We start from the raw sequence: 18,560 nt of genomic DNA, 5'->3' as shown, positions 1-18,560 counted from the left end.
CCATCACGTCGGACCGAATGAAGCGTCATCCTTTCTGATGTAGAGCGGCACAGCGGCCTTTCTTTGCTGCTCTACCGTTCCCTTATTCTGTCCGCTCTTATCCCAGTATTTCAGCTCTGAATTTCTCTAACCATGACTCGAAAGTCGCAAATTCTCGCCGCTTGCCTGCTGCTCCTGGCTGCTGTGAGCTCTGAGGTTTCAGCGGACGGTTTGGTGAACGAGGACGTGAAGAGGACAGTGGACCTGGGCACTCATCTGGCCAAGATTACTGCGGAGATCGTGCTATCCAACCAGGGACAGTCTGCCGTCAACAGCTTCATATTAGCGGTAGAGGCTGACCTGGCCCCGCATCTGGCATACATCGGAGCTTCGGTGAGCCTAACATCAGTGAATTAAATAACGCCAACACGTCTGCCTGTAACCTGCTCGCTAGCTTTAGCCTGTTAGCCATTTCATAGTATGCTAACGTTACTCATTTCTTGGCTGTGCAAAATATTTCTGTTCTCCACTAAAATGTTGCATTTCTTCAAAAAAATTATAGCAGCAATAGTGCACAGGCTATGCTACCATACGACGTTACAGTGTGCTCACTGAATGCATGAAAGCACAGCTACTAGCTTGGCTTATGTGAGTCAGTGAGTCCTGCAAACAGCCAGTTAGCCAACGGTAAGTTAGCTACTACTTAAGCATGTGACGTTATATTAGGCTACTTATTGCACGGTATTGTATCAGCTCATTTGCTATGCGCAGAAATGTACCAAACGGCAACAGCTCAACCTAATTTAGATCAATTAGTTTTGAATTGCTAGGGATGTGGGTAATACCATAGACAGTATATGGGTAATACGATGTTAACTTCCGCAGTGCTGCACGCTCCGTCTGGCTGAATGACACGTATGAGCTGGGCAGCTCACTTCCGTGTGTGACTGCGCAGTCCCGCCCCCTTCCACTATGTATGAAACTGTCTGTAACAATGCTCTGTTTTTAGACAGAATAATAAACTTTACGCATTATATACCTCTCACTTGTCCTGTATTTATCTTGAAAGTGTTTTTCTTTCAAAGAGAGTATGCTCAAACCACCATATTTCCACAGGTGAAGGGTGATGAGGAGGAGGATGGCACACTTGAACTCCAACAGACAACAATTCAGAGCCAAAGGTATGAGATTGGACTCTTCATTGTCATCTAACGTTCTCAAGATTGTATAAATAACTAAACTGGTGGAAACATATATTTTTTTTTTTTACCTTTTAGCCTAGGAAATACAAGACTAACATTGTTGTCCCACAGTTCCTTGCTCCAGCAATCACTATTCACAACACAAGCCTTCCTGTAAAACAGATTTCTGTCAGTCCGTTGACTTTTAATATAAAAACAGATGGGGTTGATTCTAAAACAATACTTGTTAGATGACTAATTAATAAACATTCAGGTAATTTTGGCAACATTTTCCACGTACAGTGTAAAGTAATAAAACAACTCCTGAAAATCATTTTCAAAAATCAAAAAATGAATGCCTGGAAATTGCATTTTGTAGTTCCAGAGAAGCTGATCTTTTGCAGCAGCATGCACATATATCTTACCCATGCTCATCTCTGTCATTTGTTCCCATACAGTGGGGTTTTTTACAAAGTGCAGCTGCCCTCCAATCTGGCGGCAGGTGCTCAGCTGAAAACGAAGGTGGAGATGACATTTAGCCATGTCCTGCAGCCCTTCCCCACACACATCACACAGGCTGAGCGCCAGCTGGTGGTCTTTCAGGGGAACCACTACCTGTACTCCCCGTACCCTACCCGCAGTCAGACCACGCGTGTCCGCCTAGCCTCCAAGACTGTGGAGACCTACACCAAGCTGGGTAACCCCAGCAAGAACGATGAGATCATTGAATATGGACCTTTCCGTGATGTGGCTCCATTCAGCGAGGTACAGCTTTGACCAGATTTGACAAGCTTCAAGTGAAGCTGCGAGAAAGTTGCTAAACGTTCTGTGTTTGTGTATGTTCTCTGCTGTCCACAGGACACAATGAAGATCCATTACGAAAACAACTCGCCCTTCCTCACCATCAGTAGCATCACTCGGACCATTGAGGTCTCTCACTGGGGTAACATTGCTGTGGAAGAGACCATTGACCTGAGGCATACAGGAGCCGCCCTGAAGGGGCCTTTTTCACGTTACGATTATCAGCGGCAGTCAGACAGCGGCATCTCATCTGTCAAATCCTTCAAGGTGTTGTATTAAACATAAAGCACCGTTGTCTGATTTATTTTTAGTGTTACGGTAAGTAAGGATGACTATATGCTTTCTCCTCAACAGACTATCCTTCCTGCCTCGGCCCAGGACGTCTACTACAGAGATGAGATTGGCAACATCTCCACCTCCCATCTGCAGGTTTTGGAAGACTCAGTAGAAGTGGAGGTCAGGCCTCGGTTCCCCTTGTTCGGAGGCTGGAAGACCCACTACATGATTGGCTACAATTTGCCCAGCTACGAGTACCTCTACACCCTAGGTGAGTTGACTTCTGATAACCTAGTCTCCCATTGCCAGACCTTATTCCACAGCCCTGCGGAGGAGGGTCTGGCTAGTCCACACAGCATTCCGGGATGGGAGAAAAACATGCTCTGGTTTATTGGCATTTTTTTAAACCAATCACAATCGTCTTGGAGCCCCTGTGCCGCTGCAAAATAGCCTCGGGAAGGAACTTCTTTGGGTGGAACATATGTACGTTCAAAAGTTGTTTTAATTGTTGCAACAGAAAACTCAGATTGGACAGGTAGTCTACGTAGCTGTCTGGATTTACCCTGCAGAGATCTGAGGAGCAGTTAACCATAGTCCTCAGAAATCGACCGGAGTTTAAAATGCCAACACAAAGAAAGCGGAAGGTGACGGACATCCGGCCGAAAAGGACATCCGGCAGCAATCCCGGAAGTGGAATGTTGTGGATATAGACAACTGATAACCTAACTAACCCAAACATAGGAGACAACTTTGATTCCTACTCGTGCTCTTAAAGGACAATTGCGGCGTAAAATGAACCTAGGGGTTAATAACATATGTGTACCGAGTCGAACATTCTCTTGGATATGTTTTCATTCTAATCGAATGTGTCTCTAGCTTTTAACAAGCTATCGCAAAACCGGTGATTAGCTGCTAACGCTAGCTTTTGGGGCAGAGGGTAAATCACTATTTTCTACCACTAACAAGGCTCAAAAAAGCACCACACTTAAAAATGTAGCATAATGAGACACTGTGTTTGAGCTATGTTGGTGGTTACTGGTTGCGTGGCGTTCGTGATTCGACTGCTCGTGACTGTTTTCTAAGATGGCAGCCGAATGTAAACACGAACGCTACTGTCTTTATAAACTTCTTTTTAATAAACTGTCTGTACAGTGGTGCTTTTGCATGACTCTTTGCAGAGAAACTCAGATTTACAGATCTGTCGATTAAATCAGCTAATCGATTAGTCGATACAATTGAATGAGTGTTAGTCGACTAAGAATTTCTTTAATCGAGCACAGCCCTAGTTTTAAGTGTGGTGCTTTTTTGAGCCTTGTTAGTGGTAGAAAATAGTGATTTACCCTGTGCCCCGAAAGCTAGCGTTAGCAGCTAATCACCGGTTTTGAGGTAGCTTGTTAAAAGCTAGAGACCCATTCGATTAGCATGAAAACACACTTCCCAGAGAACTTTCGACTCGGTACACGTTATTAACCCCTAGGTTCATTTTATGCTGGAATTGTCCTCCTACCAGCGTTGCTCAATGGCCACCGCAGCAGGGCAGATTCGCAGGTGCTTGCTGTCATCATGATTTTAAACCCAGGCTTTCCTTTGAGACTGAATCCCAGGGTGTGTTGGTAATGTGTCACATCATTTTATTTTCTAGGTGACCAGTATGCACTGAAGATGAGACTAGTTGACCATGTGTATGATGACCAGGTGATTGACGCCCTCACTGTGAAAATCATCCTGCCAGAGGGGGCCAGGTCAGTGTTTCCAAGCTAGTCTACAGTATATCAGATTTAGTAGAGATTTCTGCAGTATTTGATGCTGATTTCTCATATTTTTCCCTGCCATGTCCTATCAGAAACATCCACGTGGATACACCTTACAAAATTGATCGCGAGCCAAACCAGCTGCACTATACATATCTGGACACCTTTGGCCGACCAGTGCTGGTCGCCACTAAGAACAACCTGGTGGAGCATCATATTCAGGATGTTGTGGTAAGACAAACGGTAGAAGAGGATGGTAATTTGGGCATTGCATATATACGCATTATTTACCAGCAGATTTGTAGAAGATTGCTTTGACTAATGTAACATGTAGCCACTACAGTGTTACTAACCACATGTCCAGATATGTTGAAGCCAGATAACCTGCAGAGACGGACTGAAAGGTTTTTCAGCTTTGACAAATGTTTGAAAAAAAAAAACAACCTTGCACACTAAATGCTTTAAAGTAATTGTGCACTACCGCAGTTTTACAATCTGATTGAATTACATCACAACTGGAAACTCTCTTCCTGTGCCACCTTCGGGCCAGAATGTAAACCTTGCACACAAGATATCTTAGAATGAGCCAAGTTTCTTTGTAGTGGTAGTAGTAGTATGAATTTGTTTGATTTTTAAAGACCCTTTGGTCTTATCTATGGAGCCATCCTCAGGACCAACTGTTAGAAGAAGCAAGTTTACAAGTGTCCTTAGGTCCCTTGTAAGGCACTATAAAAATCCAAGCTTGTATTGTTAGTAGGTTTGGGTACCGAGACCCGGTGCTAATACGGCACCGGTGCCTAAACGACCGGTATCTACCGGACCAAATAGCAACGGGGATTTTGGAGCCTCATTTCGGTGCCAATTAAATGCCTTCTGCGCTGCTTTCTGATGCTCTGAAACAAACGTTAGAGGCAACAGAAGCATCGCTGCACGTGACGCTAGTTAACACTACACTTGACAGCAGGTAACGTTAGCCTACTGTTAGCTAGCAGCTGGATTAAACACGGTTATAATGCTGACAGCTAAACAGTGTCTGTATTTCACTGTAGAGGATTCCAACAGCGGGACGTTAAGCAGTCTGCAGCTGCCTTTTGTCGGAAAAACAACACAGACGATGCTTTCACTTAAAACTAGAAAGCCTCATGGTGCTTTCAAAGTTATTGTATTGTACTTTTTTTAAAGTATTGATTCAGGCAGCGTTTAGGCACCAGCACCGTTTTAAAAGTATCGTTTTAGCACCGGTATCGGAAAAAACCCAAACGATACCCAACCCTAATTGTTAGTTATCTGGATAACTTTGCTGAGTGAAGTCAGTTAGTCATTGTTATTTGAGGAGGTTCTGTAACTGGATACGTTGGTAAACTTTCTTTGTGGAATAAGGCTTAGGAAACCCTCTAATAACAGCTAAATGACAAGTATGTTTTGTTTGTGGGATCTAATGAATCTCAGTCTTTAGGGGCTTTTTAGTGCTATGAAGAGCTGTATGGCTTTACTGCACTTTCATGATTAGGCCTGTAACAATTATTACATAATGTTTTTTTTACATAATCGCAGTTTTGTTGTGTAACCACAATTCATTGCTACCATTAGCTCAGGTCTTAAGGCGAATGACTGGCAGTTGTTGATTTTGTTTAGATTTGCCAAATTGTAATTATACAAGTGATTATTGGTCGGACTATATATTTTTATTATCATTTCAATTGTTAGTTGTAGGAACTTGACCCTATACACGTTCATAGCAACAAAAATGACAAGGGAGGATACAGTTAGAAAAATGTTTTATGGTAATAAAGAGGCGATGTTTACTTCATAGGCCGTGTATTTGTGTTATTCCATTTTCTGGGTCACATGACAGTTATATAACCAAAAGATGTATCCTGGAATTTGTTAAAAAAAAAAGTGAAAATTTGACTGAAAGAGACAATTACATTGTTAGTCGTAATTATTTCTGAGACAGTTTATTGTACAGTAACATTTTGAATTGTTACAGCTCTATTCATGATACATATTTGACATTACTGTACCCTCACAGCGCAGACAGTCAAAATAAGGTGTTAAATTTACAATAACAGAACTCATATTTGAGAAGCTTTAATCATCATAGGTTTTGTATTTTCACTTAATATAATTAAATCATATTTTGTCTTCAAATAATCCTTTTTTTTTTTTTTTTTTTACACTATTATTTAGCTCTTCTTCCTACAGGGTGTCCCCATGGCATATGGGTTAGAACACAGACCACCTAGTTCTAGTACGGCTGGGGACCTTTGTTGCATGTCGTTCCCCCTTTCTCTCCTCTTTTCCTATCCTTTCTTTCTTATCTAAGAAAAGCATAAAATGTCCAAAAACTATTGATAGGAATTATAATATGAGATGTGAAATTGTATTCAGATCAGAGTTAATAAACCTCTTTTGTGATTCCCAGGTTCATTATAACTTCAACAGGATCCTGATGCTGCAGGAGCCTCTCTTGGTTGTAGGGGCCTTCTACATCCTCTTCTTCACTGTCATCATTTATGTCCGCCTGGACTTTGCCATTACGAAGGTATGAGAGCATTCATGTGTTTCTACAAAGGCAGTCAGGTTTCTGTTGGTCTCGTTTATCCTTTCGCTCCCCTCCTTTAGCAGATATTCTGCATACTTCTGTCTTCATTCAGTTCTTGTCACTTCAGTTTTAAATCCGTCTTTCTTCTATGTTCAGGACCCTGCGGCTGAGGTGCGTATGAAGGTGGCCTCCATCACCGAGCAGGTGCTGACTCTGGTCAACAAGCGCCTGGGTCTGTACCGACACATGGACGAGGTGGTCAATCGCTACAAGCAGTCCCGCGACACCGGGGCGCTCAACAGCGGCCGGAAGACTCTGGAGGCCGACCACCGCACTCTCACCAACGAAATCAGCACACTGCAGGCCCGCCTCAAAGCCGAGGGCTCCGACTTGGCTGAAAAGGTGAGTGGCGCGTGTTTGAGAGCACAGGTTGAAATGGCGTAAATGAAATAATAGTGCGTTCCATTTGTACTCGGAAGTCAGATTTTCCGAGGCCAAAGTCGGAAACACGCCCTCCCCGGACAACCTCCGAGTACCCAAAGCTAAAAATCCAACGTGGTTGCCATGTGCATCAATAGTTGTTGTAAAGCTGTAGTAACATCAAGGTCAAGGTCAACTTTATTATCTCACAAGGGGAAATTCATGTGGTCATTCATTACGCCCTTGTCACAACATATTCTCTAAACATGTAGACGCCACAGACAAACCAATGAACATGTATAGAGAAGAGAATAACCATACTACTGAAATGACAATGACAGAAGTCAACAATAACAATACAAAAAATAAACAATACTACAAAAATGACAAAGACAATCCGACATCTGACGTTTACGAAACATTAAAAAAGAGGAAATGACTACTAATATCAGGTAGCTACAAATTTAAACAAAAAAATAATAACTAGGAGTGGTTGTCAAAAAAAATTGAGATCTACCATCCAGTTAAAGTGCCAGTGTGGGATTAAAGTGCTTGCGATGTGCTTGGTCATTATACAGTCTGATCGCTGTAGGCACAAATGATTTAGTGTACCTTTCTGTTCTAATTCTGTTGTAAATTTCTACCAGTTGACCGATTGCTTCTCATAAATTTATGATTAAGAGGGTGAGTGGGGTCATTAAGGATTTGGTCAGTCCGTTAACATACCGTTATAAGCACTTCTGTCTTATTTGTGTCTCACTAAATTAGTCGTAAACACAGTCCTGTCCCACTTCTATCTGTGAACATGTCGTTGCGCTGTTTGTATGCACAAAAAACAGCGTAATGTGTTATTAACTGGCATTGATAACAATGGCTAACCTGGGCTAGAGCTAATGAAAACAATGAAAAAATCCAACTTGTAAATGGAACGCATTCAACGCGCTATAATCTGAAAGTACAGTGATGTTGACTCCCTTGTCTAATGCTCTTAAGGTCGGGGAGGTGCAGAAGCTGGACGGCCAGGTCAAGGAGCTGGTGTGTCGCTCCGGCCAGGAGGCCGAGCGGCTGGTGGCGGGCAAGGTCAAGAAGGAGGCTTACATCGAGAGCGAGAAGACTCTGACTGGCAAGAGACAAGAGCTCGTCAGCCGCATTGACAGTCTGCTGGATGCCCTCTAAACTACTCCCACACACATAAACAGACACACACCGCCCCTGCTACAACATACTGTACGACCGACTGTTTGTATGAATGAGAATGCTATGTGACACGAATGCTTACACTTGTTTTGTTTTTGTTTTTTACCATCGGACATGGACAATTAACATCTGATCTTCTAGTAGTGATTGGTTTATCCAAACACTCGTGCCTTGTGATAAACCTAAGGTCACTGCGCGCTCAGCTCTACAGCAGCTGCGTCACAACTTTTTGCTTTATCGTTTGTCTGTTTTTGAGTTTGTTGAGGTGCGCTTCAACTTTGTCCCACTGCTCAAACTTTGACGCTTCCATTTTCATGTTCTGGACTTTGTATTATTTTACCCCCCTCTTAAATATGTTGGTTTTTGGAAACTAATAGAAGGGCCCAAGTGTTTCCGTTGTCATGTCTTTACTCACATATGCCACGTTCTAAGATTAAATCATCTTTAGCTCTTAAGTGAGAAGGTGATCTTTTTCCAATCGTCTCTCTTTTGCATTTACAACTTTTTTCTACTCGCCCCTGACTGACGTTTATATTTTAAGAAAAAATTTGAAGCTTGAATTCTGTGTCATCCCAAACACTTGTTTTTGATGTTTCTCAGTCATATTTTCTACATTTTGTATGATTTTGTTTTGTAAGTGGTGTTTTTTGACCATGAGATTAGTGAATACATGAGATTAGGTTGTATGTGAGAAAAGACATGGGAGATGGGACACAAATGTTTGTGAAACGGGCAATGCTATGGACAGCTGTCAAATTTGAAATAAAGTTTTGAGAAACTTATCATTTAGCATTTTTTTTAAATGACAGCAGGTGTATGAAGATGGGACAACAGAGTTTTTAGTTTACAGCTGGGGTGTTAGTTCATTTGAGGAAGCAGTACCCTAGGTTATTCAAAAGAGGGCGCACTTGGGTCAAGAACCAACACTGAGAAACTTCTTTCCCTTCGACAAGACTACACTGCCATTGAATACTCTGCTGACGCATAGATTAAAGTATGTCATCCTAAAATCACAAACCAGCTACATATGCACTATGACTGGTGTCTGGTGCCCTGTTTAAAACTGGCACCTCAGAGGGACTTTCCAGCACATTGTTGCATTCCTTGTTTCAGAGAAACCCCACCTATCGCTCTCTCCTCCCCGGTCCGCAGAGCAGCCGACCTGCCGTGATCACAGTCAGATGCCCAGGATAAAACATTAGGGTCAGTCTGAGGTCACCAGGGGTCCTGGCAGGTCATTTCCTGCTCCATAATAACAGGCCCCATTCCCCGCACAATGATAATGTTAACATATTGTATGTGCCATACAATAATCATTCTGAAAATACACAGCAGGGGGAAAGCAAAGACAATGTCTGTTAGCACTGATGCTCGGGGCTGGTGAAAGGCAACACAATAGCATTTTTGTTTGTGTGTTTGTACTTAAGTGGAGATTTGGAGCGATGAGAGTTCGGAAAGCCGCAGAGTCTCACTCTCACAGCAGGCGGACTGCTGCTGCTCACACACGTCCACCTCAACGCCAGTGACTGTGTCGAACAAAGCGCTGAGCTCACGTCTGCTTGCCGCTCTGTAATGATGATATCAGGTCACTCTGTGGTCACTCTGTGGGTTTGCGTGATGCACTGATGTGATTGAAGGATTCCTTTGGGGACTGGAAAACCATTTTAAATGTGTGGCTTTATAGAATGAATAATTGGCCTTGGAAAAGCTTTCTTTAAAATAAAAGAACCTGAATTCTTCAGCATGCTTTAGCTCTCTTGTGATGGAGATTCATAATGATAACACGGCAGTTTGAAAATGAATTTCACAAGGATTTTGGGAGGATTTTTTTTTACTTGTAAAATCCTAAATTTATACTCCAATTTACAGTCTACAGCTTGTAATCAAATTACTTTTGACTTACATTTAACAGAGCTTCATAAGTATCTTGGGCTGGTTAATAGTAGATTATAGATGGCTGCTGTCCAGAGCTGAGCATGGGCCTTCTGAGACATGTTTTGAAATGACGATGTACAATATAACATCGGCCAAGATGACCAATATCTAAAATTCAGAAAATATTAGGGGAATAGGATAAAGCTGGTATGATTTTGTTTGTCATAAAACTCCATGCACTGCCATTGTGGTATTAAATAGACTGTATTGTATGTTTTCTCTGATGTAGGCTAACAGCAGCAAACCAACGTGATTTCAATTCAGCCAATTTCCTATTATTTAATCCCTATTTATATTTTACATATCATCAATATGTAGAATGTTTAGTTCTTGTCAATTGTCAAACAAAAAAAAGTGAAGTTGAGAAAAAAGGCTTTAAAGTTTCAAGGCTCTTTGCAAAACTGTGTAACAGATGTATGAGTTGTAAAAACTTAATTTTGTGCACCTAAAAAAAAGCATTTAGACACTGCACTGTATGTTTGGACAATCTGAAAGGCATAGAGAAAACATCTCACAAAATATGTTCTTGTTGCTTCTTTAGCTATTGGTCCAATTGAGCTAATGAGCCAGTTTAATGAATTCATATTTAAGCAAATACATTTAATTATGTGATTTAAAGGGAGCTTAAACAACATGAAATCACATGAATTCCTCCAGAGTGAAAGACTGCAGAGATGGCAGTTATACTGCTACTCTGTTAAGCTCGGCTAGTTAGCTTTTAGCAGCACTAGTTTATTTGGTGTTTCTTTTTTCTCTCCATAATGATTAGATTTTGTTACTTATTTACTTATTTATGTGGTACACAAAAAAACTAAACAATTTCTTTTCTGGAGCATCAAATTGGATTATTCCATTACAGGAGACAGAGAAATTGGCTGGTAAATTAGCTTTTTAAGGGTTTCTCAGTCACTGCAGTTTGGTTTTTACCTCTGTCTGGTAAAACAGATCTGATTGTCAGTCAGATTTTGGTCAAAACTTAAATACTGAGGAATTTCTACTCCTGCATCATTGAGAGCGTCCTGACATCACACATCACTGCCTGGTACGGAAACAACACCCAACACGACTGCTAGGCCCTGCGGAGAAATTTTCATTATACCGATTACAACTAGTTGAAATTGTATTTTAATATGATTTCACATGACAAATAAATACATTGACTGATAATTCAATTTTAACCAAAAATGTTGTTACTGTTTTGGCTTTGTGGGGCAGAATAATGGGCTATTGCTTCTCTGTCTGGCCATTCATTCTCAGAGCGTGATTAATAATGTGATCAACTTTAAGTAGCAGTAAGTCCCTTGATAAATGTGTCTCATTTTGTCAAAGGACTTTTTTACTTTGTTGTCTCTTTAGAGTATTCTTCAGTGTAATTCTTAAAAGTTAGATAAATACGGGCACATGTCCTAAGTAAGAAGCGAGGCCTTTGAAAATACAATGTCTTTTCACTTAACCTAAAATAGACCACAATCCAGACTCCAATTTCATGAAGCCACTGAAAAGTCTTTGAATTAGATGTTAGAATGATGCTCTTTGCAACTATTGACTATTACTGTACCTGTATTACCACTGAATAGATAGATACTTTATTGTCCTTTACCATGGAAATTTGTTGCCACTGTCTGTACAAGCCCTCACATAAATACATAGATAAATGAATATGGCTCTTGTCATCGCACATCGTTTTGTTAATGCATTTGCTTCCCCATTTGACTGTTATATCATTGGCAGGGCATTGTCTTGTGAGGTATTGGTGTTTGCTTGCTTGGCCTTTCAGTCTTTTCACTTCAGGCCCTGTTCTATGGCCCAGGATGTGATTACCGGTCGCAGAAGAACTGCGGTTTATCTGTTGGCGTAAGCCGAGCAGAATACTGTTTAAACCGGAATTCATGTGAAGCACTGTATCCTGATGTGGCAAACCGTGTGTGTGTGAGAGTGTGTGTTTGAGGTGGATGAGGGGGTTTGTGCAGGGTGTTGGACTGGTTGGGCCATGTGGTTGAGCTGTCATGGTCCCTCCTCAGGCATGAAGTTGATTATTATCTTCCTTCCCTGAAGTATAGTAAAGATGCAGATGTTCTTTCTTTATCTGCCAGAAAAATAATGAATATGCAAAAAAATGTGGAGTCAAACTAGGTATCAGTTGAAGGGCGTAATCCACAAGCCCTGGGCTTTGTGACGTGGTGGTGATTGATTACATTGAGGGCTCACCTGCGGTACTCTCTCCTCTTAATCTTTCTCGCTCTGAAATACACACACTCACAAAGAGAGAGGCAGAAGTCACCAGTCAGGGAACAATATCCTGCTCAGAAGACCCTTCACAGCACACTCTCATAAATCACTGAGACAGAGCCACCACCCTCACTGTCAGCATGTTATTATGCACACGCACACACACACACACACACGTGTCCACGTTCCTCACAACATACATTCATTCAATTCAGTCAATCTTGCTACCCAGCCATAAAAGGATGTCATCGAAAAGAAGAAATATGACTCGAATCAAACTCAAAACTTGCCCTCAAACACGCCTCACCTGCGTTGATTCCCTCTGGCTCTGCTTAAAACACACATCCTCACAACAGCCGCTCTGTGTCCTGCTCTGCCCTGGCCCTCTGCACTGGCCATTCCTCAGTGACAGGGTGCCGGGATGAGTGGATGAGAGGCTCTGAAGGGCGAGGTGAGGGATGGATGAAAGCCCTGCGGCTAAGGTCCTGGGGCCCTGTGTCCTGTGCAGGTGGCAGGTGTGATCTGGCCGGGTGCAGAAGCGTGAGTGCAAGGAAGAGGAGGACAATGAAGGCGTCTGTGGCCCTCGTCGCAGCTGCAGCAGGCGGGGAGGAGCAGGGCTGACAGATAAGACAGTCGGACAGACGGAAAGACGGAGGAAGGGAAGGACAGCGTAGGGTGCGCAAAGATGGAGATGGGACTTCAAACAGAGGATTGGGCCCTGGGTGCAGAGAGATGCATTCTTGTCTGGCATGGATGAGGTGGGGACAGAGGGAGAGCCAGAAAGATGGATGGCACAAAAACGGCGAGCATCAAAGTCCACAGACGTTCTTCTCTTGTGCAGATGTTTACATCGTGCACACTTTTGCTCAAAGCCCCTGTGCTCTGCCTATATCTGTGAGCATATTGATGTCAACCTCCCTCTCTGTATGGATTTGTATCGATGAGACAGTAATCCTCATCCCTTGCCGCCCTTGTGTGCAACTGTCCACAGCTCCCACTAAGACCCACTGATCTCTGCCACATGGCGCTCCATCAAAGCACTGATGGTCATGCCTCTCAGGGCAAGTTTTGCCAAAAAAAATGCACCCGCGTGGCATATACATGTCCCTCGTGAGCGGCAGATGAAGGTCTAACGCTACTTTAGACTTTGTATCATCTTGGATCACATGAAGGCGAGTGAAACAAAGCTGCTCTCTGTTAAAAAGCACTCTTGTCTGAGCGTGTGCACAGACACACACACACACACACACACACACGTTTCCTACTTTCTCTATCGGACCTGATTAGAGTGACAGGGGCACTTCCCATTGGCTGTGAGAGTGGCCCTCTCCTTCCCAGGGCAGCCAATTTCCCCTACTCCAGAGCTGATAGGAAACTTTGATTGTCCACTGAGCTCAGGAGAGACAAAGAGATTTTTCCTCTTGCAATCCACATATCGCTCCATCACTTCTCTACCTGCAATCTCCCCACTTGGTCTCTCCTCTCCTCCATCTCTCCCTCATGAATTTTCTTGCCTTATTTCCATGATCACAACTGTTGTGGGCTGCTGAATGTGAGTCCATTAAACTGGCACTAACTGCTTTGATGGGCAGGAAGTTTCACTTCATGTGGTGACATCTGCATCCTGTGACACAATCCTACCCTGCGTACATGATGTACTGTCTTGGCTTACCACTGTCCTCTATTGGCATTCCTATAATTAACACTGTGAGCACAGGCAGATGCTGCTAAAAGCATTTGCAAACTGGTACATGTACTCATGTTGAGTGTGACGTAAACCGAGAAAGATACGGCGGTCAAAAGAACAAGCAAGGCGTCTAAACATGTGGAGAAAGCCAACAGGAAACATCTCCCTCTCTCTCTGCACCCGATGCTGGCCCTCCCTGAGAACACACTTCCTGTCAGAGCTCCTCTAACTTCCTGTCCAGCCACCGGGAATCCCAGCTGGAACATTCCAGCTGTGCAATAGACAAGGCAAGGCAAGGCAGCTTTATTTGTATAGCACATTTCAGCAACAGGGCAATTCAGAGTGCTTTACATAAAACATTAAAGAGCAGTTAAAAACGATTAAAAAATCAAATAGTCTCCCTCCCAATAGTCTCCCTCCCTTTCTGGGCTGCATGATTATTACAATTTATTTTACACACACACACACACACACACACACACACACACACACACACACACACACACACACACACACACACACACACAGTTTGTTTCACTATCTTTGTGGGGACCCGTTGACATTGACATAATGCATTCCCTAGCCCCTTACCCTAACCTTAACCATCACAACTAAATGCCTAACCTTAACCCTTACCCTTACCCTCACCCTAACCATAACCTAATTCTAACCCTAATCCTAAAACCAAGTTTTAATCCTCAAACAGCCCTTTAACCTTGTGGTGTCCAGCATTTTGGGCCCCACAAGGCTGTGCAGACCCCACAAGTATACTGTATTCCCCGGTTTTTGGACCCCACGAATATAGTAAAACACGCACACACACACACACACACACACACACACACACACACACACACACACACACACACACACACACACACACACACACACACACACAGGACTCAGAGGCTCTTGTAGTGCTACCGCATCCCCTCCTCGCCAGGGGTCGCTACATAACAGCACATTTTTACTGCGTCTCTCCTGCAGCGTGAAACTCTCAGTCTCAGTGCAGTGGGGCTACGAGCTCTTCTATCTCCTCAGAAGGCTCTTATTTATATTACTAGTTTTTTTTAGAGCAGGGAAATTCGCAGTGCCATTAGTCTAATGGCATTAGATGAAATGGCACATGCATGTTTATAAATGTGCATTCACGCGGGGTCCATATGGGCTGGATAAAAAGCAGGTTTGGTGACTTTGAGTATGACCTTTTCGGAAAGAGAGCTAATCCCGAGCTATAATAGACTCCGGGACCGATATGGAAAACTGCTGCACCGTTATCTCGGTTGTCTAGGAGACCATCAGAGCACCGGGGCCGGTGGAGATGCCACGGTATTAAAAGGGGAGTGCGTGTGTGTGTGTGTGTGTGTGTGTGTGTGTGTGTGTGTGTGTGTGTGTGTGTGTGTGTGTGTGTGTGAGTAAATTGGAAAATGTTGTCTTTTTTTTTGTCATAAGTGTCACTCATAAATACTGCATTATGGACGTTGACCATTTTTTCTGCCACGTTTGGCCCGCAGCATTTTCTAGCTTTCAGTAGGCTATGTTGAAGTTTTAAATTCAATTCGAAGACATATATAGGAACACACAGGAAAAGATCAGTCATATAAAAAGTGAATAAGGGACCACGCTCGGCTCATTATTCGTTAAATTAAACTGCACTCGCCTGACATCAATTATGAATCATGAACTAAATTATAGCTAACTTAGACTGTTAACCTTATATTACCACGGCAGTTTATTTAACTGATAACACAGGCCTAATGTGAGGCCCGTTTGCTCTGGAGACAAGTAGGCCTACTGACCAGACTAGACGAAATAAGAGAAAACTAACGGTCTATTAAGCGGCTTAGTTGTTGTTAAACTGAAGATAATGCGATCATGTTTCGATGTGTTTATTAGGAAGGAATCATTTTCACAAGTGTAGCCTAAATTAAGTTGAAAATTGATCTTGTCGCGATCTTGCATGCTGTTGTCTAGAAATAGCCTAAAAATATCAAAATCATTACAAGATGTAGCCTACGTCTTAATCCACTGCGAGTTTCCTTAGTTTGTAAATGTGTGATAACAGGCCTCTTGTTTTGTCTAAATGAACTAAATCATAGGCTACATGTGGATTACAAAAAGGTGGCCTAAATGTATGTATGTATAGCTTGCATTGATAGATAGGATATGTAAAGTGTATGTAGCCTACCAATGATCTCACCAATAAACTCCCTCTAATGCAGCCTATATTGGCTGGACCGCTGTAGCGCGTAAAACGTGTAAATATTTCTCATTCTCTGCGCCTATCTGTCTCTATCAATCTGCCCCCCCCAACAAATGATGCATTAGATGCATTGAATGTATTTGTTGTGCAAGTTTGAAAAGGCGGCGATAATCTGGGAGTGAGAGATAAGGAACACCAATTTATTCAGCAGCACTTTGGACCCCGCTTCCAGCCTCGGTCGGTGCTGACACCCCCAGCAGTTTGCTGATAACGATTAGGCCATTTATTATCTTCACAGAGAACAAAGATTGCGTGGTGCCGATGAAATATTACCCCTGGTAATAATCAGAAGGAGAAGGGCCCTGCCATCTAATGCAGTGTGCATATAATATCGTCTATGAGGAGAAAAAAAAACACACACACACCACGCACACACAGGCGGGGTCTTATGCAGAACATGCAGAAAATTGATTAACAAAACAAGTGCAAGTAGACACAAATACAACATTAGACTGTGAATTTGATTTGTTGATAGAGATACTCCTATTTTCAACATAGGCTAGCATAATAATATTAATAATAATAGCCTATAATAATAATAGACTCATTTCGGTGATTGTCATTTGAAGAGGTAGCCTAAAAACCTCATGGTGAATTGTTGTCGGGTCGATAAGACGGATCACAAAGACACTACTGTCACAGTTTTCAACTAATTCGATTCTAGTTAACTACCACTGCTAAAAGGCATACTGCATTGTTGTTTGTTTCGCCTAGTTATATTAATATTGTATATAGACTAGTCTACATGTTTATAACACAACTTATAAATAGACCAAATAATCAAAAGTCAAACTAAGAATTTCTTTCATAGTCCATTATTAATATAGGCCTACAGTCTAGACAAACTCAAAAAAAAAGATGTTTCATCCGCGTAGGTTTTATGAGTCAAAACATTTTCGAGAAACCATAAAGAACTTATAGGTAATTCATAGGCCTACTGAACAAAGTTATATTTCCGTGGACGTCCATTATGTGTCAACTATTGTAAAGCTCTCACATCTTTGCTCTAGTGATTTCAAACATTACAACAAATGTTATTGATTCAGTCAGACTTCACATTTCTTTTTTTACTTGTCTTTTCTTTTCATTCTTTTTGTTTGAGTGTGTACTCTGGGGAGCACGAGCCCCGAGTTGCAGAGGTCCTCGCGCCCCTTGCACCTGCCTGGCTCCAGCGCCGCGCACGAGCCCAGGTCGCGTGCAGGAGATTTTAGGGGCTTTGCATGTTTTACAAAGTTGTTGTTACTGTGTGGGATAAAAAGCGCAAAAAGGAGGGAGGGGGCCGTATTTTTCTTCTTTAACAGATTTTACACCGGGGAGTCATGAAGCAAAATCTCAGTAGCCTAAGTCAATTAGGACCGAGACTGTCAGTCTCACCCAAGTTTTAGTAAAAACAAACACAAGAGTAGCAAATATTATAAATAACGTGTATATACATTGAGCCATCACTGCAAATGTATATATATGTAACACTTTCTTACCAAATGTTAATTTTTTTTCTTTTGGCTATGCTATGTTGGTCGTTTAGGCTACAACTCACAGTGATTGTGCATGTATTATCTTGCACCTGCACAAGTGGGGCACAGAGACATCCACAAGCCCTTGAAAGACCCTATAGGAGTCCTCAACCAAATGCAATTATTTAGTTTATTTATTATTTGACTTCCCAGAGAAGTGAAATATAGTCCTATAATGTCACAACGTTAACCTTGTAGGCAATTCTGCATTCAGTGATAAGCAACACCAAACATCTACCAGAAGTGTGTTGAAGGTGAGTGCATAGGGTCCTTGACATAAAACGATGAAATGCTGGGACCTTCTGTAAGGGGCAAGGTAAACTCTACTGATCACCTACTGGCAGAGCACAGGTAGCTATTGCTGCCAGTATTTTAACCGGGACCCGGAAGATAGGCTGCTGGCTGACGTGCCATTACGTTGCTGTGTTGCTGCAGCCTCTCATACGGCCACTGAAGTTTTTGCTCATATTCAGAGAGGTTTGGATACAGCGAGAGAGGAGGGAGACACTGAGCGCAGACACACACAGCACTCTCCGGGAGATGAGACAGCGAGCAGCGGCTCCAGGCCACCGGTTGTTCTATGTTGTCTCGACAGCATCTTTAAAAAGCAGGGCCCGCCTGGACACCTTTTCCAATCGGTCGTTTATTTTGAGCCATTATTTTGGAGAAAAGCGCCGAAGCTGTGCAGTGAATCGAATGGACCCACTTTTTCTGGTGTGACATAGAAAGCGCAGCCACTCTGCTGATCTGCTCTGTTTACTGGAGCAGGTAAGTGATTTATT

General features: G+C 42.6%; 2 protein-coding genes across 4 annotated transcripts in view; both read left to right on the top strand.

Moving 5' to 3' along the window:
* rpn1 (ribophorin I) overlaps positions 1–18,560 on the top strand; it is a 21,441-nt gene continuing 2,881 nt past the window's right edge. The window contains exons 1-10 of one of the 3 annotated variants that reach the window (XM_031278308.2): positions 1–372; positions 1,096–1,160; positions 1,619–1,925; positions 2,019–2,228; positions 2,316–2,508; positions 3,880–3,979; positions 4,081–4,219; positions 6,414–6,533; positions 6,690–6,935; positions 7,947–8,140. In XM_031278308.2, the coding sequence (XP_031134168.1) occupies positions 133–372; positions 1,096–1,160; positions 1,619–1,925; positions 2,019–2,228; positions 2,316–2,508; positions 3,880–3,979; positions 4,081–4,219; positions 6,414–6,533; positions 6,690–6,935; positions 7,947–8,129 (1,803 nt within the window). In that variant the 5' untranslated portion in view covers positions 1–132 and the 3' untranslated portion in view covers positions 8,130–8,140. Of the gene's footprint in view, positions 373–1,095; positions 1,161–1,618; positions 1,926–2,018; positions 2,229–2,315; positions 2,509–3,879; positions 3,980–4,080; positions 4,220–6,413; positions 6,534–6,689; positions 6,936–7,946; positions 8,933–18,560 lie in introns of those variants that run through there. The other 2 variants (XM_031278317.2, XM_031278300.1) reach the window with 2 other exon arrangements.
* The window catches only part of gata2a (GATA binding protein 2a), a 13,683-nt gene continuing 13,368 nt past the window's right edge, over positions 18,246–18,560 (top strand). Inside the window, exon 1 of the mRNA XM_031278344.2 lies at positions 18,246–18,546. The gene's annotated coding sequence lies outside the window, so the exon portion shown is untranslated. The remainder of the gene's footprint in view (positions 18,547–18,560) is intronic.

This window comes from Sander lucioperca, chromosome 6, assembly GCF_008315115.2.
Source record: "Sander lucioperca isolate FBNREF2018 chromosome 6, SLUC_FBN_1.2, whole genome shotgun sequence".
NCBI classification, from domain to species: Eukaryota; Metazoa; Chordata; class Actinopteri; order Perciformes; family Percidae; genus Sander; species Sander lucioperca.
Note: the sequence above shows the minus strand (reverse complement) of the source record. Positions and strands in the feature narration are given on the sequence as shown.